At 33.9% G+C, this 26,198-nt stretch overlaps 3 protein-coding genes across 3 annotated transcripts; 2 read left to right on the top strand and 1 right to left on the bottom strand.

Annotated features, from left to right (window-relative positions):
• Nucleotides 1-773: 773 nt before the first annotated feature.
• On the top strand, nucleotides 774-5,583 carry LOC104224824 (GCN5-related N-acetyltransferase 9). Its single transcript, XM_009776531.2, has 6 exons — nucleotides 774-1,066; nucleotides 2,145-2,216; nucleotides 2,691-2,778; nucleotides 4,578-4,710; nucleotides 4,843-4,881; nucleotides 5,201-5,583. Exons 1-6 carry the CDS (start codon nucleotides 892-894, stop codon nucleotides 5,279-5,281), a joined length of 588 nt encoding a protein of 195 aa, XP_009774833.1. The 5' UTR covers nucleotides 774-891; the 3' UTR covers nucleotides 5,282-5,583.
• Nucleotides 5,584-5,747: 164 nt separating this feature from the next.
• On the bottom strand, nucleotides 5,748-6,446 carry LOC104224825 (cytochrome b561 and DOMON domain-containing protein At5g47530-like). The gene has a single exon (XM_009776532.2). It carries the CDS (start codon nucleotides 6,377-6,379, stop codon nucleotides 5,819-5,821), a length of 561 nt encoding a protein of 186 aa, XP_009774834.1. The 5' UTR covers nucleotides 6,380-6,446; the 3' UTR covers nucleotides 5,748-5,818.
• A 16,553-nt stretch (nucleotides 6,447-22,999) lies between these two features.
• LOC104224823 (cytochrome b561 and DOMON domain-containing protein At5g47530-like) lies at nucleotides 23,000-25,959 on the top strand. Its single transcript, XM_009776529.2, has 3 exons — nucleotides 23,000-23,868; nucleotides 24,459-24,713; nucleotides 25,382-25,959. Exons 1-3 carry the CDS (start codon nucleotides 23,242-23,244, stop codon nucleotides 25,697-25,699), a joined length of 1,200 nt encoding a protein of 399 aa, XP_009774831.1. The 5' UTR covers nucleotides 23,000-23,241; the 3' UTR covers nucleotides 25,700-25,959.
• The last annotated feature ends 239 nt before the right edge of the window (nucleotides 25,960-26,198 follow it).

Genomic DNA, 26,198 nt, shown 5'->3' with positions numbered 1-26,198 from the left:
ATGATCACAACTAGTGCGAAAGTGAATCCTACAATCGCCAGAATTTCATGCTGGATGCAGTACAAGAACCAACTACCAGAATTAGGGATTCAGATTCACCGCACCTACTCAACCAAATTACATGTTTGTTAATCATCAAAATTCAATTTCCAACAATTACACTTGGCTAAGATTTATTTTGGTCGATCATCTTTAGTGTGTCATGTTCTTACCATGAATATCTAGTTTTTATTAAAAAAAATTAAATAGCAAATTGGACAATTGGTTCGTCAACGTTGGGAGGCTTGGGGCTGCAAGCTGATCCGCCTGAGAGACTTGAGTGATGAAATTTAGGCCTTGGATACGGGCAATAAACCTTTTGGAAATTCTCAGAGAATAATGGGTTGGTACTCGAAAGTAATTTATCAATCAACAAGTTCGAGCATGTAACTTTTTGGATTCAAAATGTAAGCTCAAAGAGATCTTTAGATATGAAGAAAAGAAAAAAAAAAAGTTGTCATTGAGAATACTCAAAAATTGGCTGAAGTTAGGCATAAATATTAGAAGTTTAGACATAATTATCTAATATTCAGCTATAAAGCAAGACTTCACTATATCTGAAGTTCAAACAAAAATGACTGAACTTTACTGGCACAAGAAGTATGTTGAACTTACAAAATTTGCAACTTCATACACGGAATTTTGCAACTTTAGTCACGTGTCTAAATTGATTCTAAAGTGGCTAAACATGCAAAAATATATAAATTTCGGCTTACCTTAATTAGGGGGTACCAAAATGGGCTATCTGTGCACTTCCCTATAGCAGCCCATTGAATACTGGCTTTAACTTTAAGCTGCTCACTGGTAACTCTATGCGTTCTCGGAGAGACAGAGAGAGAGAGAGACTGAGAGATGAAGGCAAGTCTAGAAGTAGAGAAGGTGACACTGGTACCTTACATGAGAGAGCATGTCCCAAAGTACCATGAATGGATGCAAGACCCTTTTCTCCTCCAAGCTACTGGTTCCGAACCCCTCTCCCTTGATCAAGAATATGAAATGCAACTTTCTTGGACCCAAGACCCATTAAGTATGTATGCCTTCCATTTTTTAATTGAAATTTCACCTTCTGTATTACTCTATGTTTGAGAGATAGATACCCTCTTGATTATTGCTGAAGAAAATAGCTACCTTTGCCCTGAATTACTGTTTTTTACTTACCCTTTTGATTATTAATGAAAAAAAGGAAGCTATCTTTGCCTTAAATACTCTTTCCTTAGTTAAATCAAGAATATGATATGCGGCTTTCTGTTTCCGATTGAAATTTCACCTCCCATGTATCTTTGTTGATTTTTCTTTTGGGTTTCTAAAATTAAAGTGCTAATCTTTAACGTTTTGGAGGGTAATCTGGTACTGAAAGATAGTGCATTATTGAAGACGAAAATATCTTTGCCTGAATTACTGTTTCTAGATGAATCAAGAATACCTTTACCCAAGACCCCTCAAATTTTTCTGATAACCAAAAAATGCCAAAAGGCTAGTGGCGCACAGTTCGAAACACGGTGGATAATAGGGTTCATCCTTTATCCTTCTCCACTTAAATGCAACGGTTTTTGCGTGCGGCAGTGTTCGAGCTATGGCGAGGGCCTATTACACATCTCGTGTGGTGCTCTTACCACTAGAGTAAAGCCCTTAGGTTAATACCCCTTAAGTATGGCTTTCATTTCTATTTCTGAATGAAATTTCGCTTTCTCTGTTTCCTTGTTTCCTTTTTGGTTCCAAATATAGAAACTGTGATCTTTTAACGTTTTGGAATGTATTAATGCTGAGAGACGGTGACCCCTTTTTATATTAGGGAAGAAAAACCCAAATTACTTTATTAAATTTTTTCTATAAGGCACCTGAATTACTATTTTTTGTTGAATTGAGGAAAAATGCAATGTCAGGACCAATTATAAGTTTGATTTATAGATTTGCTTGCTGACCTTGTACTCTAAGTCGGATGGTAGATTTAAGTGGTAACTCATTCCTGAACTGTGGCATTTCTCGGCTTTTGATTGGGCCAGGAAGGACTAAATAGTGATATGCTGGAAATTTAATGGGTTTTTAGTTTATTTTTTTTCATGTAGTTCTTATGAATATTATTGGAAATGCTTTCTTAATGGCAGAGCAGACTTTCATTGTGTTGGACAAGGAACTAATTATTGGAAAATTCATTCCTGGAGAACCCCATGTTGAAGGTTGCATTTCTTCTTTAATTCTCAACTACCACTAGATTAATCATTCCATGTAGCTTTATTTCAACGTTAATGTTATATTGGTTTTATCTATATGATTTTTGATCAGCACGGGACGTGTGATCATTTACTGTATATGGCATACTAAGATATGAAGCTCTTTCGATTAGGATCTGAATTTTTCTGCAACTAGTTGACTTTTTTCTTTTCATATTTTCTTAATGGTTTTTGCAACCTTTTTTTGTTGATAAAGTGGCTTTTACAAGTTTAAGTAGGTAATAATATTTTCACAATGAAAAGAATGGAGGTTGACTATATGTGCGCCCAATTTCATGTGAATGTCCATATGGTAAAGTTAATAGAGATGTAGGGAAATTGCTGTTGGTTCCAATTGGTTGTCCGAAAATGATCGCTAGTGCAAGAGGACCTGTTTCTTCTGTATTGATATATGATTCTTAATTGTTTGCTTTCTGACAGCCATGATTGGTGATGTGAACATATACATGAATGACTTGGATGATCCCCAAATGGCTGAAGTTGAGATTATGATAGCTGAACCGAAGAGGTACACATGCTTTTATATCTCCGATTTGCTTCATTGTCTTTTAATGTTGTGTCACTAGTTGATCCGTTCTTCTACCTTAAAAGCACTTTTTCTTTTGCAATATTAGGTTCCTATAGTTTTGATTTTGGAGTGAAAATTGGTCTGTCATTGAGGGATAATTATGACTTGTTTCTCAAAAGCTATTTCACCAGTAAGGATTAAGACGAAAAAGCATTTACAGGGTTAGCTATTGGGTTTTCCTTAGCCTCTGTCCCGGGTCTCTCTGTTCTTTGATTGAGAGAAAACTGCACAAATCATTGCATGAAATTTTCTTGTGTCTTTTGAGCATGGAAAATGTATGAAGTGGATGGACACGATGCGGAGATGTGGATGCGGAGATGGATGTGTGGTTATACTAGGAGGGAGTAGATTAGGAATGAAGATATTCAAGATAAGGTGGGAGTGGCCTGTGTGGTGGACAAGATGCAGGAAGCTAGCTGAAATAGTTCGGGCACGTGAAGAGGAGAAGCATAGATGCTCCTGTGAGGAGGTGTGAGAGGTTGGCTATGGCGGGTTCAAGGAGGGGGTGTGGTAGACCGGAGAAATATTGGGGAGAGGTGATCAGACAAAACATGACATATCTTCAGCTTACCAAGGACATGATCCTTGATAGGAGGGTGTGGAGGTCGAAGATTAGGGTTGTAGGTTAGTTAGTAGTCGAGCGTATTTCCTTTCCAAACATGTACTTCCTTCCCTAGCTATAGTACTAGTGTTATCCTTGTGTTCCTTATTTTTAGATCAATATACCTAATGTTTCCTTTGATTCGTTTTTATTTTTTCTGGTTGTTGTTACTATTTCGTTTTCTGTAGTTCTTTGTCATAACTGCTGTGATTTTGCTTTATTGAGCCGAGTCTTCCGGAAACAATCTCTCTACCTTCGCAAGGTAGGGGTAAGGACTGCGTACATACTACCTTTTCCAGACCCCACTTGTGGGAATATACTGCGTATGTTGTTATTGTTGTAAGAAGCTAGAATGCCTTTCTAGTGCTTCTAGGCCTCTGGCTAATAGTTCTTACTTTCGGGCCGACGCTGGATTCTCAAGTGCATCAGAGGTTCACTTGTTCGGCTTGTTATCTCTTCTTTTTTTTTTGTAAGCATCTCCACTTCATCCTTTCTCATGCACATCAGTTTCCTGTTTCATCTGTAATGTATGAAGCAGCTGAAATCTGTATTGCTTTTTCTGATTCTGAAACTTATTTCTGATAGCTCAAAGACTGAATCACCACTACTAGAATTTCATTTCTTTGGAAATCCATGAGAAACTATTTGCGTATCTCTTTTTTTCCTGGCTCCAGCACACGTTACGCGTATGATTATTTTGTTGCTCTTATTGATAGTTCGTCATTTACATCCTTCTTATGTGCGGGCCTTTTCATGGGTTTATCAAAAATAGCCTCTCTACTCCTCCGGAGTAGGGGTAAAGTCTGCGTACACACTAACCTCCCCAGACCCCCACTTGTGGGATTCCACTGGGTTGTTGTTGTTTTATGTGTGGGCCTTTTATTTATTATGATTTCAATGCATGCTTTCAGTTGTCTCTTAAAATCTTTAGATGACATGTTGAACTTTAACAGTAATCTCTGTCAATGATGTATTTCTCATACTTCCCTGTATGTTTCAAGTTTGATGTATTTCTTACACTTCTGTGCATGTCACAAGTTTGTTTTTATTTAATTGCTTGTATCTTGTCAATGTCCCTACAGATTTTGTATCTCTCTGACTAGTTTTCAGTTTCTTATGGTGCTCTTTGCTAGTACAGTCGTGGCAAAGGGCTTGGGAAGGAATCTGTTCTCATGATGATGGCATTTGCTGTTGACAATTTCAAGATACATACCTTCCGCGTCAAAATTGGAGAGTTAAATCAAGCCTCTCTCGGTCTATTCCAAAAATTGGTATCTCTCTGTGAACCCCAACTCATGCACATCAATGTGATCCTTTTACATGTAAATTTGGTTAAAAAAGAACATGTAAATTTAGATGTACAGAGCTGACAGTCTGACAAGAAAACTCAAATGCTTTTGCAGGGTTTCAAGGAGACCTCTTACAGTAAAATCTTCAACGAGGTGAGTGGAGAGTTCTCTTTTTCATTTTCTCAATAATGAATTGTTGGCTGATCCGGAGACATCCTCGGGCCCTTGTGGGTTAAATACTCCTCAAATGAAAGTTCAGTGGATGAAATCTTAACACCTTTGTGCAAAAATTACAACTTAAACTGTTTTGCGTCTATGTTAGTAAAGGAGTTCAGGCTTTGTAAATCTTATACTTGTCAACGTAGTCCAAAAAGGAGGCTTAATTAAAATCTCCTTTTAGCCAAGTTGCCCTCTTGTTCTTTTGGCTTATTCAGTTGAGTTGTTGACATCTAAATTAAAATATGTTGTGCAGATGACGTTGGAGTTGTCAATGACTGAGTCAAAGATTTGTGAGTTACATCAATTAATTGGCAATATGGTTACACATTCATAGCACCCGAAGACACCTTGTGTGTGCTGATGACAAAGTCAATGTGCGGTGAGCTGCATCGGTTAATTGACAACATGGTTATACGTTCATATTACCCAGATAAACCATCTCCTGCAGTCTTGGAGGGTGTTGAGTATATTATATGATGATTAGTTTCATCCAAAGATTGTTGAATCAACGTTTGCGATTTCTACTGATTTTTCACTAGTTAAATCTTATCCAGGTGTTCCTCCCTGTTATATTTTTTCAGAAAGTCACCTTGACATATGATAAAATGAAAACACCAAATGTTAGAATGTGGACTAGTTTGTGTCTGCCTCGTGCTTAAACAAACAAGAGTTAGATGACAAAGAAGGCATGAGCAGAGTCGGATGATTATAGAGATGACCTTTTTATGCCTGAAAAATAGGCGCAACTTCTTTCACAGCAATTTGCGTGAAAACTTTTATTTGGACCTGATATAAATTACTGGATGAAACCAAAAGATGGCTATTTATTCATTTCTTTGATAAGTCAAAAAACAAAGATGACTATATTTTCTCAGGCAGTTGTCTGAAAATCTATTTTGCCAAATGAGTGAAGGTGTGGGGATGATAATGAGTGCATCTGAGGGATGTTACTTGAGACTGAGCTTCCAGCTTGCCACACATGATTTACTGTAGTTCCATTATCCAGTGGCCCTATAGTCGCAAAGATAATCATCTCACTGCTCGAGTATTCTGCAGATAGATGTGAAACTTGAAAGCTAAGATTTGCTTTCAGCATTGATGGACTATAACTTGTTATTTGTGTTGTATGAGCTATTGTGCTGCCATTTGAGTTATGGAAAGCAACTAATGCTTGTGATCCAATCATGCCTTGTCCAGTAGGGTTGGTAGCCCACGCTACCCAACCCGTAGAATCTTGTTTAGCTCTATATGCAATTGAAACTTTTGTGCTGGAGAAATTGTAGTTCCAGTGCAAGTAGGCTTCTAAATATGGAAGTTTTTTGCAAGAGGTGAATGTTCTATTGGCTGTGAAAGTGTAGTTTGAACAGTTTTGAGCAGAGGTAACAAGAAAAAGAAGGCTGAATAGCAGTACTGGTGTTAAGCTTGGTGCCATAGTGCCAGATTATTTTCTTTCCCTGCGCTAAAAATAAAACCTGTGGAAAGCACTGCAAGACCAATCGGGCTGCACATTTGAGGATTCAATATGAAACAGAAAGGCGTTTCTTTCCGGAAACTAGGACTGAGGCCAGTAATAGCAATTACTGCGGTTGTTGGCAAGTATTTTGTACTACTAATGTGTCTCAAAAGAACACCTAAGATAAATCAGGTAGAAAATGGGATGCAAGATAAATCATAGCAACAGAGGAGAATTAAGTAATGACTTTGTTGACTGATTCAGTGACTTTTCATACTTTCGATACCTAGTTTTTATACAACAATCACTTCTTTAACATTGTTATTTTCAATGTTTGTGTTTCGTTTTTATCAAACCCCCAATACATCTACTTAGTTTTTACCCAACAATCAGTCTTCAACCGTTTTGTCTTCAATGTTTGTGTTCGTTTTTCATCGAATTCTCAAGCCACTATCACATGTGGTTTCAATAGACTTTTCTTTCTTTGGTTGTTCAGATGTTTTAGTTCACTAAGTTGAAAAGATTTAGGGGTCGTTTTGGTAGGATGCATTAGAGAAAATACTGCAAACATTAGCTTTTGGTATTATTAATCCTTATTTGGTATAGTTTTTCAATCTATGTATTATTAATGCAAGTATTAGTTATACAACCTATTTAGTATTATCCCATGTATACTTAATATCTAACAAACCATGGTATTAGTAATACCAAGGCTATTAATGCATGCATTAGCATGGTTAAAGACAAAATTGTCCTTAAAACTAAAGAATATGGAGGGCATTTTTGTAAACAACTAATTTTTTTTAAAATTATACAATGCATTTTAATTTTTAATACAACACATCAAATGGTGGATAAGAAATAATTTCCGCATAATTAATGCTTGCATTACTAACTCATGCATTACTAATTCCTGCATTAGTAATACACCTTATTCAGTATTATTCTTATACACCCTACCAAACGACAATTAGGGAACTTAGATACCACTTATGCGTTAGAAATTTATAATTTATTATTAGGGCTTAAATGAGTAGGGGAAGCATTCGATGTGTTCTTCCTTGTAATTTTTTCAAAAATATACTAGTTTGATTTACAAAACTCTGCCGTTTCCCAATTAAACTTAGAAGTTGCTAATACAAAGGTTCGCTATGACACACAAAGAAGAAAGAAAAGAGTTTTCAAGAGGATTTCTAGCAAGGGATGACTTTTACAAGTTATGGTCCAAGTGTTTCCATGATTTAGATTTGTAACCAACCCAAAGAAATCCCTTGAAGGATCAGGTGTGAATTTGAAAGTGTCATTCTCATATTTCTTTATGTTGCGCCTTACTTTGAAATAATTCTGGTTTAATGACTCACCTATTTATAGAAGATGAAGCTGTGCGTCAAAATAAGCTGCTGCCTAGACAATTACAAAAATATCTTTTCAATGATTACTCCAACCAAAAAAAAAAAAAAAAAGAAACCCAAACACATTCGCCATTTACCTAAAATAAAAGAACCACCAGATCAATTTTAAAACAAAAATATAATTTAAAACAGACCCTTACAACTTGTCACTACCGATTAAATAAATTTCTTAAAGTTTTTCATAAGCCACACAATTCAAAATTTGTCAGGAGAAGAAACTCCATTTTTAGCGCATTCTCCCCAATATTCAAAACTTCCTCGTGTTTGTGATCTTCATTCGCCAGAAAGTCTACACATTGGTTCGCCCCCCTCCAAAATATGTTTGATAATTATCTTGTTGGCTTCCAGCAAATATTTACATTCTTTAATTATAGCCCTAAGAGGATAACACTGTATTTCCTCTTTGATAAGCTAAGCTTGACAACAAGTAAACAGTTGATTTCAACTTTCTTTATATCTCGTACCTTTTGCTAATTTTAGTTCTCATTTGATGCTGAGGTAGACTTCATCTTACTTGAGTATTCTAGCATTCACTTTTCTTGGTCATCTCTATAAATCCCTCCAAAAGCAGCACCTCCCTTTTTTTTTGTTGGTAGATTTGATAGTTGAGATTACCAATAGCATTGCTTATTCAAGATATTCTTGTAAATGCTAGAATGTAATCTTTGACGCGTGTTAAAACTAAAACAATACAATCAGTCCCTAGCTTGCAATCAAGAAATTAAAGACGTTATTGTTGAAAGGAGACAAGTAAGATGTCTGGTTATTTTATGATATGATATGACTAGTATTTCGCGAGAGAAAATGAGTCCATAGTAACTAACGAGTCAAAGTGTAAGATGCCATCTTAAAAGCAGGCAAGAAACAGAATCACAAAATGTAAGCTCGTTAGGTCTGACCTACAAATTGCTCAATAGGTTTTTACCTTCAAGTAGACCAATATATTACGTCGAATTAAAAATTTATTAACCAACTAAATTCCAACACAACTCCAGTTTTCTCATTTTCAACTTTTTAAGATATTTTTCCCTCCAATTTTGGTTCTTGTTTGATCAAATATAAGCAAATGATAATTTTGATGATACCATTAGGTCAATAGTAGCTAGGTACTTTAATTAACTCTTAAATTGGTGCAGTGAAAAAGAGAGTTAAGAGAATGAATTCATATGTAAGATGCCCAGTTGGATCACTAATTCGTAGATGGACAACTTCTAGAAAGGATCTCCCACAGAAAAAATCTAAGCCTCCAACTTATTCTCTACAAAAAAGAATATTATTATGTTGAAGGAAAATGTTCATTTTGGTGAAGCTTTGGATTCAATAACTTGTTCCGAGTTTGTTCGAGTCATACAATGTTGTCGGGCTGTTGTATCCTGGAGGGGACAAGTCAAGAGTATTACTGCTGGACCAGTGAAGATGCTACCATAGTAGGCTTGAATCTCCTTAAAGAGAGCGAGATATCCGCGCCTCAACCTGAAGAATATTTATTTATTTTTCTTCATCTTATTTTTCAACTGTAACTAATTGTATTTTCACCAACAATTTTTAAGAAGATTCAATTTTTTGTGCAGATTGACAAAATAATGAATATTAAGGCAGAAGTTCACTCTCTTTATGATGGAAAGGTAAAAAAAATTCTATTTGCTTAACTCAAGTGGAGGAAAGGTAAAAAAAAAATTACCATATATTTTCTTGACTATATGATTATATTATTTGTGATTATGAATTTTTATAACTCTAGAAAAAGTGGGGGTAAAAGAAATAAAAAAGTTTTGCATGAGAATGTTGAACATTCATGCATGAGTTAAAGTTGATTAAATTAAAAGAGTGTGATAAGTGCATCTATCATAAGTCTTGGAATAATTCACATGTTATTGTTTGCCTTTATATTGATAATTTGTTAATATTTGGCTCTAACATAAATATAATTGGAGAAACTAAAAGCATGTTTAGCAGCCATTTTGACATGAAAAATTTGAGAGGTAAATTTCATTCTTGGAATGAAAATTACTAGATTATATAATGAAATTTTCCTTGATCAGTCACATATATTATGTTGAGAAAATTCTGAAAAATTATAATTTTAGTGACTGCAAGCATGTTGTAACTCCTTTTGATTCAAATGTTCACTTATTTCCAGTACAAAGTGACAATGATGTTAAAGATTAAAAGGAATATGCTAGCTTAATTGGAAGCTTGGGATATCTAACTGATTGCACTTGGCCTGATATTGCATACGCAATAGAAGTACTTAGCATATTTATATGCAAGCTAGATAATGAACATGGGTATGTCATAATAGTTGAAACAGATATTCATTGTATCTAGAACAACACAATTGAGATAAAATATGCAAGAAACAACAACAAATTACAATTGAAACAAATAATCATTATATTTGATTGTGATAATTAATATTTGAAAAAAAAAACCCCACTTGAAAGCTGATTTCTTGATTTTTCTTCCCTCCCACGCCCATAAAAGAGAGTGTATTCACGCTCTTTGCCAAATCATCGTCTAGGGGGTCGAGGCTATCAAATTTTTAAGCTTGGGGGGGGGGGGGGGTATTAGAGACCACGTAAAGTTTAAGGAGGAACTAAACAAAAGTTGCCGAGGTCCCGAATATTATATTTCTGCCTTTCTATAAAATTAAATGTAACACAATATACAATATATATATATATATATATATAAGTTAAATCTTTGTTTCTCAAACGCCTAAAAATTATTTTAAGGTTTCTACCCCAGAATATCTGGGTTTTTCCTTTTTTCCGGAGAAGCAAAAGGTACAAATTTCTTAAGATAGATGAAGGTATTTAATTAGAATTTTTACTAAAGTTTTATAATTCAAAGGTAAAGAAGAAATTTGTACATGAGTGGTTGGTAATTGGATGAAGAGGTCTTGTCGATACATGACTTCCTAATACATTTATGATTTATTTACCACATGGGACCAGTAAATGATACGCACTAGGTCACGTCAAAGGTCACCCGTTACGAAAAAGGTAGGCAAGGATTTTAAGTGGACCTTATGATTTGAGTTAATGGGTCAGATTAGTGAATAATGGATACGAAATAATTATACAAATAGCAATAGGAGTAATCTGAATTCTGAAAAATCGAAAGTCATAACAACAACAAATTCGCTAATCAGAGACAACATGAGTGTAAATTTGTGATATGCCTTACCAGTGCCGGCTCTTGGGCAAGGCTAAGTTACAAGCGCTTTAAGCCTCAAAATTTTTGGGGTCCCATTTTTTATTGGTAGTAGGTTAAGGAATTAATTCTTTTAAAAAATAATAAATATTTTAAAGTAAAAAGTACAAGTCTTTTAAAGAAAGGAGAAGAAATTGAGATTACTAAGTGATGAGAATATAAAGAAACATCGCCTAGACGCGAAAATTCCTTTACACATAATAGTCACTCAATATTGATGGTTCGCACATATTTTTCAAATTAAAAGTATTTAAAAAAATAGTACAAGTAGACAACAATATTTTAATCGATGTACTCAATGAAATAAAAAGAATTATTTCTTTTTGAAATGCATATATTGCATATAAAAAAATATTAATAATTCTTATAACAGTCGCATAAGCGGAAAGAAACTTTTAAAAATTAGAATTAATAAAATTTTACCTAAAATTTATCTCAAGAGAGAGATTAGAAGAAAACAAATTTAAATGTTATTAATAAATAACTTTTCATCTTAAGGAGTTCATAAAATAAACTTTAAATAAAAATATATACGATTTTGTTATAAAACAATAAAAGAAGAAGAAGAGTATTACAGAGAAAAGTAGGGAGAGAGAATTCTTATTGATTTTGGGATGAATTACAATGGAATAGAACCCTCTATTTATAGGGAGAGGTTGACTTAGCCACCAAGTAATAAACCCTAGAATCTCTCTGAATATGGACATTCACCATAAATAGAATTCTATTTATAACACTCCCCTTGAATGTCTACTCGATAAGTAATGTGCCTCGTTAAAACCTTAACTAAAATAAAACCCAATGGAAAAAAAATTTCTAGAGAAGGAAAAAGAGTACACATATCTAACAATACGCCTTTTGGTTGCCTCGTTAAAAACCTTGCAAGGAAAACCCAGTGGGACAAAACCTTGTAAGGGAAAAAGAGTGCAACGCGCATTAACTCCCCCTGATGAGAGCATCAATTTACATCTTTGAGTCTTCACATTCCAATCTTGTGCACCATCTTCAAGAGATCGTTGGTAGATATTTGATAAATAAATCAACCATATTAACTTGAATGAATATTTTGCACCTTGAAATCATCATTCGTGATACATATATAATGTCTTCATAAATATCGTGGAATGACTCTTCAATATCTCCATAGAGGTATTCTCGCTATCACATTATCATGCTTATAGTTATAGCAAGATACATATGTGCACAAATTGCACTTAGGATGTAGTACTTCAAGACCAAGAATTGTATATGCTTTAAGCGATATAAATCCTTCAAAGATTATCATATAAGTCATATAATAGACTTTAATTAGATGCATATCAAGTTTTCATATCATGCTAGACAAATAAGATATCGAAAACTGATTGCACATATCATTGATTTTATACTTTCAAGTATTTGAACAACATAGATAAAATTATATGTCTTTCATATGGAATCAATTCTACTTGAATTATGTCTCTTCCATTTGGCCAATACTTTTATGTCTATATTCGATAGACTTAAGATCCTCATCTATACTTAGCGCTATGATAGATGTCGTCGACGAATATTTTATATCGGTTCCAATATTTTTTCATAAAGACATAACATAGAGATCTCTTCATTCATATATTCAGGTACCTGAATCTCTCGTGAGATTTTATGAAGTGTTATGTCATGTGATCTTCTAGATCACTTGCATTTGAAACCGATTTGTCTATATGGTTTAAGCGTACCATAGATTTTGTCCTTCTAGGACTTAATGTGAGCATTTGTAATGAGAATATAGTTACTTTCTTTGGGTCAACAAATGCGTCTAGCATACTTTGCAATATATTGCAGATGGATTATCTTTTTATGAACTTCAAGTTCATATTATCGTATTCGAGGATCTAGATATACAAATGATAATTCATTCCACGTAACTTTTTCTGAACTGTTTATCATGTCTCCCCCTCATGTTAGAAAAACTAACTTGCTTCCTCAACTTTGAAAGCCCATCTTTGTATGTCATGGTGTTAATCAAAATATACACCGCACATCAATAATAATAAGATGAAATTATTTGGTTCCTGACCTTGAACCATTTGTGAGGGGAAAATGTAATATACTTTTGTATATAAACTATATCAAACTTATATAGATAACTTTGTTCTCATAAGCAATAGTTTAGCTATTAAGTGGAGGCACTCAATAAATCATTTTGCTAAACCAACTATGATGTAAACCAACTTATCAAGATGAACTATCTTGAATAAAAAAATTTGGAATATGCTCTAAATTAAATTATTGAGCAGTTACCTCGCAAAACACCATGTTGCGAGTTAATTATAATTATACATGTAACCATCTCATAGATGTATCTTATGTGGTATACATGGCAGGTGAATGAGTCCATATTCACCTTTTATATTTCCATCATTCATGGGATTCAATCCCAGTTTTAGTTGGTCTACTAATTAATAAGAACAAGCAATGTAAAAGAATTCGTAAAGAACTTTCTAGTTCTTTAATATTTACCAATGTGAATTCTCTATTATTTTTGCACACCATACTTAAATTGATATGGCTAACCCAAATGCCAACTGAATAAATTATCAATATTGATAAACTTCAAATTTACACCATGACGTGTGCAATTATTAATAAACACCAAGTTTATTATGATATGAGTTTTTATATCAATAAACTTCTACTTTATTGTGGTATTTTTTTGTTTGTGTAGTACAAACTGGAGAATAAAGCGGGTAGCTTTTCACATACATATTATTCCGCTACAAGTTGTAGTAATAGAAGATATCAAATCTTTCCTTTATTTATAGTCTCAATATAATCAACCGCTTTTGCGTATACTTTGGAAACTGAATAAGCTTCTTTGAGACTTACTACAACATACTACATTATTGGTAATCAATTGTGTTTCTCCAAAATAGTATAATTGGCTCTTGCAGAGTTCCCAATTAATTTTGTAGTCCCTCATAATCATCAACATCCATATGGTGAATATCTCTTTTAAGGGGAAAGTTATACCATTATAGTCATGGTCAAAATTATATGCAAGATATGTTTCTTGCATTATTGTTGTCCTTAAATAATCACATTACCAGATTATTTTAGCGTACAATAGGTACATGACTAGTGATCATTCATGTCATAATCATGACATTATTTTCTTATTTCATCTCAAACCTTCCTCTAGATGTGAGTGTGGTATATTCACTACCACTAGCACGTTCATATTCTTCCAATAATGAATATGTATTCATAAATCACATGTTGTCACATTCACATCATGAATGGACCATAATCATCTATATGTGCTTTACAAAATCTCATGTCAAATCGATGACAAATATTACTTTCACATAGTGAAGGATTATTTTGAGAATCCTTATTGTTCTCATTGTCACAATAATGATGATTATAATTTCGTTTATTGCCACGTCCACATTCGTTGATATATTCATAGTAATAATTTTGTCTTCTTTCAGACTTATTACATATTGCTATCACATTCTCTTAAGGGAATGAGAATTGAGCAAATTCGATGGGACGGATTTTTAATTCTTTGCCCACAATCATACATGAATTTGATCATGGCAAGGCATAGAAATTTTACCACTTTGGGTGGTTATAATTTCTTTCAAACTCCATTAGAGTTACAATCATAATTTATCGTCTTTGCTTGTATTTAAAATCAAATTATAGAATGTCAAGAATTTGAAAGAGAAAAGTAAAATACTTACCTTAAATTCAGAATTTAATCATGAAGGAAGTTCATAGAACAATTAACAATCATTATGCTCAATCCCAAAACTTCTACCCAATTGGTTAGAGTCTCGTGCTGATAACGTGTTATAAAACAATAAAAGAAGAAGAGTATTACAGAGAAAAGTAGGGAGAGAGAATTCTTATTGATTTTGGGATGGATTACAATGGAATAGAACCCTCTATTTATAGGGAGAGGTTGACTTAGCCACCAAGTAATAAACCTTAGAATCTCTCTGAATATGGACATTCACCGTAAATAGAATTCTATTTCTAACAGATTTGAAAAAAAAACTGGGTCTCTTATCAAAATTTTGTTTAGACCACTAATTTTGTTGAATCGCTCCTGTGCCTTAACCTTTTATCATTCGAGAAGTAAGATCATGATTTGCAAGGATACCTTTCTAATACATTGTTTCTGTCACTAAGTAAAAAAATCCAGGACAGGAGCATATATACAGGGACATGCAAGTATGGACAGTAAAAGCTATAGTTAGTAAAAGTTACTACATATAGTTATATTTTTATTAAAAATACTTCACACCTATTGATCTAAACTTTCAAATTCGTTTTTGCATATATAACTGAAAGTTATATTCCAGTAGTCCAAAGGAGAAGAAGAAGAGATAGAAGGTGGTAGTTGTTAATAAATTATTATTGCTATTAAATGATGAGTTGTATGTATAAATAATAATAAAAAAATGGTAGGTAAAGTTTGGGTATTGACCAGAGCTAAAAATGGTGAAGATATCGACAGCGAATCACCTCTTATCACACGAAACCTACAAAAAGACCTTCATATATGCATTTAACTTAATAGCGGAGCCATAATTTTAAGTTAGAGATTCAAAATAGAAAAAAAATAATACGCGAAGAAGCTTTATATATATATATATATATGGAGTGTAATTTTATGACGAAAGAAGTTCAGACGAACCCCTTCAGATTAACCTAATATTTATATTCTTATGGAAGAATTAACAAAAAAATATTATTAATTCATATGCTATTAATAATTAAACAAGGCGCGATTAAGCATATTCCTACTCTAAGTACGAATTCATTTTCCGACGCTCAAAGCTCAAAAACTTAGGGGTTGTTTGGTAGGGTGCATAAGAATAATGCTCAATAGAGTGTATTAGTAATGCTGGTATTAGTTATGGTGATATATTTCTTATCTATTGCTTGGTTTGATGTATTAAAGCATTGCACAATTTCTTTAAAAATTGCTTATTTACAAAAATGCCCTCAAAACCAGTCCATCACTCTAACTTTTTAAAAGAGACATATGTTGAGAAATGTTTTTATATGAAAAAGTTAAAAAACAATTATTAGATTTGTCTACCTATATCGATTTATAAAAAAAAAAGAAATATGTTAAGTATTTATTTATTTACTAGAGCTATAATTTTATTTCTCAATATTTGGATTATTTTAAACTTGCATTAATATAATAATTAGCATATTTTAATCAAGCATAAATTTTGAAGGACAATTACTAAGCTAATGCATGCATTAAAACTCATTGCATTGCTAATACCATGGTTTTCTATGCATTAGTTATGCATAGGATAATACCAAATAGGATGTAAGTAATGCTTGCATAACTAATGCATAGGCTCAAAATATCTACCAAACATGATATTATTAATACACAAAGCTAATGCATACATTATTTTATGTAATGCACCCCTTGCTCTATTCAATCCTGCGCCCGTAGCTCCACCCATACGTAATTCCCCAATTTTCAAAACTTCATAATTGAAAAATTCCTTAGGGAAATGACTTCTTCACCTTTGTCAACCAAAATGGGTCAACAGTCCATTGCCCCGTCTGGCTTCTTGTTTCTTGCCTTTTGCTTTAACTTTCATTTTCTACAGTGGAGAAAAGTCCAATTAATCATAGTTTATTAGTTTCTCCAGAAAGTCCTTGAGAATCTTGTGGAAGCATCATTGGACGTAGGTCCTACGTCATTCAAGTAATTTTACCCTTAGAGAATTTATCGGATTATTTTCAAGAACTTTATTGTTAATTTGTTATATATTCAAAGGGACAGTTCTGATCAATAAATTACAATCCTTGATATAGTGAACGAGTTTGAATTCCATTAGTCCTGCGGTTACTAATGTCTAATTGAACTTTTTCCGTTTCCAGTTAACTATGCAATTTTTATTTTTAATAGAAAAGAGTATCTTAATTTGTTAGAAAGGCAAATTTTTGTAGTTATTTTGATGAATATGTACAACAGAATTTAGAATGTAAATGAAACACCACAACTACGGTTTAAAAGCTGTTAATTTCAGTACTTCCTAGAATTTATCTAAGTTCTTGGTTCTTTACTTAAATCTCTTCAAGTGCAGTGAAAACTAAAGTACGAATAAGTGAAGGACATAGTATGATTTAACGTGACCCCACTCAGAAGACAAAAATCACTACCTACTCCGTAGGATTTAACTTTCATGAACACTAGAATAAATGAGCCAAAAATGTTTATGTTACAACTTTTGCAATCTAAAATTCCAGACTCTAACAGTCCCACGACTGTCTGACACTTACAAGTAACTCTTAACTTGTAAATGTAAAAGTAAACAATTAAGATAATTGTACTTTTCAATGGAAGATAATTATTGTATCATTGTGATTCCTGTAATGATCCGATCAGTCGTTTTGTTTTTTAGAATCGCGTTTTCCTATTTAAGACTTTCCGTACGTGCTTCTCCTGTTTTATGACTTGCGGGGCGGTTGGTTTGGTTTTGGAGGAGTTCGGATTGAATTCGGAACACTTAGTTCTGTAATAATGGCATAAGGTGGTCAAGTTTGACTTAGGTCAATACTTTGATTAAACGACCTTAGAATCGGGGTATAAAGGTGCCAATAGGTTTGTAAGGTAATTTCAGACTTTGGTGTATGTCCAGATCGAGTTTCGGATGGCCCGGGAGCATTTTAGCACCTATTGTTAAAACTTGGCATTTTGAAGGCTTGAGAGTTTTCTAAGTTTGACTTGGGATGGACCTTGGTGTTATCAGACTCCGTTTGACATTTTTACATTTTGTCATATTGGACTTGTGTGTGAAATTTGATTTCATTCCAATTTGTCTAAGTATGATTCGCTGCGTTCGGAGTTAGTTGGAAGAAGTTTGAAGTTTAGAAATTAATTAGTTTGGTTTGGGGTACGATTCTTGGTTACGATAATATTTTATGTGTTCTCAGATCTCGAGTAGCACGTGCTGGAATATATATTTTAAAGTTTTTATTTTCTTACATTCTCAATTCATAAATAAATTTTTGAGTTTTGGTTGTTAATTTCAAAATTATTATTCCGAACAAATTGTTCTAATTAATTTTTTTACTATGCTCAATATTTTATTATTCTAACATTATATATGTTTAAATGCTATTTTTATTTTTCAAATTATAAATAAAATTTATTTATTCAATATGTAAGTCCTTAATATAATTAAAAAGATTAAAAATAAAAAGAAAACAAAAGTTGATAATTTAGAGGGTAAAATATGTATTTCGAAATTAAAAGTTTGAGAAACCTAGTTGAGTGACCTTGTGAGTGCTAAGTCATAGCTAAGTGACTTTGCTGTTATAGGCGAAAGAAAAAAATAACTTTAGCAGGTAATTTCGGATAGTTGAATTACTATTTAAGCAATAGACTCTTTTCTTTCTCTATCTCTTGTCAAATTCATTGATAAGAGATATATTTGACTATTCAAGTTTCTTTTTTCAGTTATACAATAATGCATAAATGACAAAATTGAGGAAAAGAGTGGAAACTTATTATATAACAGGAGTAGAAAAACTTTGGCAAAAGTGTTTGGGAGAAATAATATATATTTGAAGGTTAAATATCAAACTTTCAAAAATTTAAGAGAGGTACCCACTACCCAGTCAAAAATGTGTTCACTCTTAAACACTAATAGAACAAAGTTGTCACTAGTTGCAAATTTTTTGGTTTCAAGATATGGGTATGGGTTGGTATTCGGTGTATTTTTTGTCTTGCCTATATTTAGTATGAATATTTCAATGTTAAAAAAAAAGCTAGTAGAAGAATCAATGAGACGCTACTACCCTAACTAAATATCCTTTTATATGACACTCTATTCAACATATGCACGAGTTAGGCCCCTCCTCCTTATTTTTCTTTTTTTTTCTTTTTTATATTTATTCAATCGCGTTTAATTATTGTAAATCTATTTGATATATGTGCTTTGGCTATACTTCAACAATTATACTTATGCTAAGGTTTTAGTTACGGATTCAACTCCAACTAGCATCATGTGTAGGTTTTTGCTCATTATTGACTATTAGTGCTCCGTAGATCGTAACCATTTTTTCCAGTTATTAATTGTTACTGTTTATTTCTCTTTAATTAATATTATTGTTGTGATGACCAATAGGTCATTTAGAGTTTTAAATTCTAATTCTGTGTTGCAAAACCTCAAACATCTCATTTTAGCCTTTTTCGATTTGCGTGCACAATTCGGGTATTTTTCCGGAAGGCTTCTATGTTAAAAATTGATAAAATATGAAATTTTGCCTTAAAAATCTATTTGAGTTGACTTCGGTCAACGTTTTGAGAAAACGGATCCCAGATCCGTGTTTTGACGGTCCCGGTGGATTCGTATCGTGATTTGGCACTTGAGCGCATGCCTAGAATCGATTTCGGATGTCCCTAGCTTGAGTTATCGTTTTTTGTTAAAAATTGAATGTTTACAGTTTTAATGACTTTAAAGGTTTGACCAATATTTGAATTCGTTGATACCGGGTCTGTATTTTGGTTCCGGAATCGACTGTAGGTCCATACTATATTTATGACTTGTTTGTCAAATTTGGTGAAAATGGAGTTAGTTTGACGTGATTCGGACGTCCGGTTGTTAAAATAGAAATTCCAAAGTTTTCTTGAAAATTTCATTTGATTTGGTGTCCGATTCGTAGTTCTATGTGTTATTTTGACGATTTGATCGCACGAGCAAGTTCGTATGATAATTTTGGACTTGTGTGCATGTTTGGTTTGGAGCCTTGAAGACTCGGATGAGTTTCGAATAGGCTACAAAGTGATTTTGAACTTAAATGAAATTGGTGGTGCATCAGGTATGCAGATCTCGCATTTGCGAGGACTTGATCGCAAATGCGAAGTCAGGCTCGCATTTGCGAAGAGGGAGGGGGTTGGGTCAACTTCGCTTTTGCGAAGAGAAGTCCACAAATGCGATGGGGGCAGGGTTCGCATTTGCGGGCAAATGGTAGCATTTGCGGGCAAATGGTCGCATTTGCGACTGGAAGCAGACCGAGGCAAACTCGCATTTGCGAGTCAGAAGTTCGCTTTTGCGAAGGCCTTGGCTCGCATTTACAACAAAAATATTGCATTTGAGACGATATCAGGCTCAAAGGTTTTTCGTATTTGCGAAGAATTGATCGCAATGGCGATTATCGCAATTGTGAATTTTGTGTCGCAATTGCGATAACTGCAGCCCGGTAAAAGAAGGGAAAAACGGGATTTTGTTCATTCTTTCAAATTTTCAAAACTAGAAAAGCCTAGAGGCGATTTTTCCCAAGAGCTTTTCTTCCCCAATTTGTTAGTAAGTGATTCTAACCTGTTTTCTTTCAATCTTTCATTACATTTCATAAGATTTCAACCTAAAATCTAGGATTTTCAAGGTAGAAATTGGGGGTTTGGGTAGAATTAGGGATTTTTGTAAACTTAGAATTTAGACCTCAAATTAAGGTCGAATTTTGAAACAAATTACATAATCAGGCTCGGAGGTAAATGGGTAATCGGGTTTTGGTCTGAATTTCGGGTTGAGCCAAGCGAGCCCGGGTTCGATTTTTTACTTTTTGAGAAAAAGTGTGAGAATTCTAAGTTTATGCATTGTAATTGATTCCTTTAGAAATATTTGATATTATTGAGTCAATTGTGGTTAGATACGAGTGGTTTGGAGGAGGATTTTAGGGGAAAGGCCCAAGTAGAGCTCCGAGTTGACTGCGGAGTGAGCTAAGTGTTGAGTTTAACCTTGATTTATGGGAACTAGGAATCCTCGGACTATGTGTTATGTGAATTTCATGTGTTGCAGCGTACATGCGAGGTGACGAGTGCTTATACGCCGCCGAATTAGTTGTTTCCCTGATTATCTGCTTTTCCTTAGTTATCTCTTTCCCTGCCTTAACTGTTATATGCTCTAAATACCTTTCATGCTTTATTTGCTACTTGTTAATCATTGTTTCTCCTGTTAAAAATGTTAAATTTTTTCATGCTTTCATGACTCGCTGCTATTTGTCTTAATTGGCTTACTTGCACTTTCTAGTTGTTATTTACTGAACTTGTCATGCCGTGTAATATTACATATGTGAATTTCTATGTTGCACAACATTTCCTTTCTAATTCAACTTTGTATTCATCGATCATAGAGGTTCTTGTGATTTGAATTATTGATTTGACTGTGCTCATTGAATATTTTATACTGATATGGTGGGATTGAGTTGTACGCCGCAAAAGGTAAAATAAGGGTGGATTAATATGGTGGAATAAGGGTAAATTTATACTGATATGGTGGGATTAGGTTGCACGCCATAACAGGTGAAATACGAGTGGATTGATACAGTGAAATAAGAGTGAATTATGATACTGATTTTGTTATATGGTGGGATCGGGTTGCGTGCCGTAATAATTTATGTGCTTCTATTTCTCTGTACTGTGTTGGTTCTCGGTTTTTTTCATACGGAACTCTAAGGATTGGTAATTCTGATCGGTATTGGTTTCCTTTGAGGATTTAGCTATTTTCTTCAGTTAACTGTTATATTTCGTTCTGTATTTTTTTCTCCTGTTTATATATATACTGCGTACAAGTTGTAGTGTAAGTGACCTGCCTTAGCCTCATCACTACTTCGTCGAGGTTAGGCTCGGCACTTACAGAGTACATGTGGTCGGTTGTACTCATACTACACTCTGCACTTCTTGTGCAGATTTTAGAGTCGGTCCCAGCGGCAGTTATTAGCATGCTCGGATTGACCAGCTTTGTGGAGGCTTGAGGTACAACTGCTCAGCGTCGCAACTCCTAAGTCCCCCCCCCCCTTTTATTTAGCTGCATATTTTCCTTTAGACAACTTTATGTTTAATTCAGACCCTTGTTTGTACTATTCTAGTAGCTCGTGTACTTGTAACTTGGGGTCCAGGGTTGTATCAGATATTTTAGCTGTTTTAGCTTCCGCACTTTGCTTTGGATTATTACAGTTATTTCAATTCTTTCTCATTATTTAATTTAAATTGTTGAAAAAAAAAGAAAAATTGTTCTAACGTTCGCTTGCCTAGTAAGTAAAATGTTAGGCGCCATCAAAATCTCGAAGAGGGGAATTCCGAAGTCGTGACAATTGTCTAGTACGTTTTGTTATAACAATTAATGTCTCTCCCTATTTCATTTCAAAAAAAGAAAAGAAAAAGAAATACTACGTACTATTATTTTTGGGTTCATTCGGAAGCTGGTTGGAGGGTCCATTAAGCGAGTGAAAAGAGAATAATAAAGACATTCTTATCTTTAGCGTGTGTTTGGGGTGCTTCCAAAGAAAAAATCACTGGTCCACCACCGGTCAATTGTCCACTAGTATTAAATATTAATCTATTTAATTAGATTTAAATACCCAAAAGTATTGTACGGGCCATAGGATGTATGCATAGATTAGGAAATAATAGAAGCATCTATGCACATTGTGGAGGTGAGTGGTGATTTGAATATTTCTAGAAAAAAAAAAAGAACAAAAGGAGAAAGAGGTAAGAAGCGTGACAAACAAAGTATTAATTATTGACATATTTTTTTGTTGATACACAAAAATACGAAAGGGTACTAATATCTGGTCATTGTGAATGTACTGATTCTGTTTAGATATTTGGCACAAAATCCACTCTCGCAAGATGAATGAACTGTTGTTTTTGTACAAGTTGACACAAACCAAAAGCACATCTTCTATGACCAAACTGTTAGTAGAAATATGTAATGCTTTTAAAGTCCAATTTTTAAAATAATAATTCATGACTTTCCAGGTGTGAAAGCAAGGTAGTTGTTGGAGCACCAAAGATTAGTCATAAATCTTTGAATTATTATTAAATACAAAAGTAGAAGTATTTTCAAAGACCTTCCTGGCTGCTTCCATTTGAACTTTCTTTCTTTCCATTTAGACTTTTGGTTTCAAACATAAATGTCACCAAATTTCTCAAATAGGAAACAGTCAACTAACCCAACTCTCTACCACGTATCTTCTAGTCTATAAAGTTCTATTCAATCTTCCCCATTTTCTTGATCAAGCAGTTCACTTTCTTGATTCAAGAAACTAAATTCCCTTAAAAACCAATTCTTGAACCATCTGGGACATACCCAAATCCTTGAACTTTTTGTTTTTTCATCTTCTTTGGTTGCTGCAGAACAAGAAAAAGCAAATCTTGTTTTTTTTTGTTGTCCCTTCAGAAAAATGGATAATAAGGTCTTAACAAGTTTGGTGTTTTCATCAATCTTGTTAACTCTCTTCACTTCAACTTATGCTCAAAACTGTTCAAGTCATCGATTCAGCAACAACAATATTTTTGCCACTTGCAACCCTCTCCCTGTTCTCAACTCTGTCCTACACTGGACTTACCACTCAGCTAACCACACAGTAGATCTTGCTTATAGACATGGTGGTGTCACAGATTCTGATTGGGTTGCTTGGGCTTTAAATATAGGAGGATCAAATATGTTAGGAGCTCAGTGTTTGGTTGCTTTTAGAAATTCAAGTGGACAAATTCATGCCTACACTTCACCTATTTCTAGCTACCAGACACAGCTGAGAGAAGGTCCCTTGAGCTTTAGGGTGCCTAGAATTGCAGCAGAGTTTATAAATAACGAGATGGTTATATTTGCAACTCTGGAGCTTCCTAGTGGGAGTAGTACTAGTTTTAATCAGGTTTGGCAAAATGGTGCAGTTTCTGGTCAGAGTTTGCAAATTCATAGTCGGATTGGTGATAACGTGAGGAGTTTGGGAACTATTGATTTTGCCAGTGGACAGACCTCTGCCGCTGCTGGTGGTGATTCAGCCAGTTCTAGACAACGTCGAAGAAATGTGAGTTCTAAATTCTTTCTTAATTTAAATGTAAAAATTGGATTTTAATTATGTGACTTCCTGTAGTTGTAATGTTTATTAGGAGCTTTTTTGGTCTTGTAAATTTTTTTATATGCTAATAGAAAATGGAGACAACTTTTAGTATTAGAGTAACTAATTTCAATACTTTTATAATATTGGATTGAGACGGATTTAAATTGAACAACATAGAGGGATGGTGAGTATTATATAACCAATTCCAACTTGCTGGATCTGAAGCATTGTTGTTGTTGAGTATGCAGAATTTAATGATTCTCAAAACTTAGTTTGTTTCAAAATATTTTAACATGTGCATATAGTTCGAGCCACAAACTATAGTTCACCCTATTTATTTTTATGAAGATTAAGATTTTTAAATCTGAATATAGAATATTAAAATGTTGTCACTACATCTGAATACTAAATAATTAAGACCGATTATTTTCTTAATATCTAAATGGATATTGTTTATCTGTATTTAAACGTAATAAGCATGAACATGTCACAACTTGAGCTCTTATAGGTGGAGAAAATATGTCCTCTTCTGATGAATATCTTGAAAATTTTGACAGACACATGGAGTGCTGAATGCAATTAGTTGGGGAGTTATGATGCCAATGGGTGCTGTATTTGCAAGGTATTTGAAAGTGTTCAAGTCAGCAAATCCAGCTTGGTTTTACCTACATGTTGCTTGCCAAACCTCTGCTTATGCTGTTGGGGTTGCTGGATGGGGCACTGGTCTCAAGCTTGGCAGTGATTCTGTTGGAATTAAATTCAATACTCACAGAAACATTGGCATTACTCTCTTCTGCCTTGGAACTCTTCAGGTATGTCAATTTTGCACTATTTTTTGTCTCCATTTATTTGTCACTTTTTGTTTAACAAGATTAATTGGACCAGCTTTCCGAATGAATTAAACATAGACCATTCTGTGTTTGAGATTAAAATTCAGATATTCATAAATTACACAAGAAGAGGAGCCTTGGCGTAACTGGTAAAGTTGCTGCCATATCAGGAGGTCACGGGCTTGAACCGTGGAAATAACCCCTTGTAGTCCGGCCATTCCCCGGAACCCTCGCATAGTGCACCGGCTGCCCTTTTACACAAGAAGTAATGGTTACAAGTTCCAATTTTTTCCATGTCAAAACTATGAAAGAACAACTTTAAAAATCTTACTTGTTTAACTCTCAGAAACTGAAAAGTGGCAACCATGTTGGGACAGGGAAAATAATTACTAAAATTATAGTACTCCAGTTAAGGCCCCGAGGCTTTGGTCTAGTGGTAAGAGGGCAGCACGTAATGTATAAATTAAGAGTACGTCACAAGTTAACGTGCCATTAATGCTTAATAATTTCTCCGCTATTAATAAAAAAAGCAAAAACTTACAGATGGCTTCAATGTAACACAACACGTACCGGAGAATAACGCTTAAATAAGCTGTTTTTACTTGATTAACATACAAATTCCAAGTTTTAATTGCTGTTTTGTATGATAGGTTTTTGCCTTGCTATTGAGGCCAAAGCCAGACCACAAGTACAGACTCTACTGGAACATCTACCACCATACTATTGGATACACTGTAATCATTCTTAGCATCATCAATGTGTTTGAGGGATTTGATGCCTTAAATGGACAGAAATACTGGAAGAGGGCTTACATTGGGGTTATCATTGCCTTAGGTGCAATTGCAGTTTTATTGGAAGCCTTTACTTGGTTCATTGTCATTAAAAGGAAAAAGACTTCAGTTTCTGACAAGTACCCCAATGGGAATGGGGCAAATGGTGTTAATGCATATGCAAACAGGGAGGTGTAAAATAAAAATGTTTTATAATGATTTTTTTTTGTTTTTGTTTTTTCCCCTTCTTAATAGATAAGAGGCATGTTATGTATGTTTTAGTTGAGATTATTGTTAGTTTATGATGTTTAGCATCATATTTTTTGTTTTCGATTGTACTTTTGGTTGCTAGATTTAGATTCTCTTGCAGATGGATATGGTTGTAATTTATTCTTGTGTAATACATATAGTGTTGAGATACCACCTATTTCTGGTCGTACTGTCTCAACTTTATTTTATGTCACTCTTTTTTTTAGGTTATTTACAAAATGATGCTTTCATATATTTGAAAACTAGTCAACTCATTTTTTATTTATTTTTATGGTATACTTATAATTATAAAAATATCATGACATATTTAATACTGTAAATTCTACCGCTACTTTTAGCATATGCCCAAGTCTTTCTTTTTACAAAATTATATCCAGTCAAATAGCACCAAAATAAAATGACAAAAAAATAGTATATTTAGTATTTA

The sequence above is a fragment of the Nicotiana sylvestris genome, chromosome 5 (assembly GCF_000393655.2).
Source record: "Nicotiana sylvestris chromosome 5, ASM39365v2, whole genome shotgun sequence".
NCBI classification, from domain to species: Eukaryota; Viridiplantae; Streptophyta; class Magnoliopsida; order Solanales; family Solanaceae; genus Nicotiana; species Nicotiana sylvestris.
This window is presented reverse-complemented; position numbering and strand designations above follow the sequence as displayed.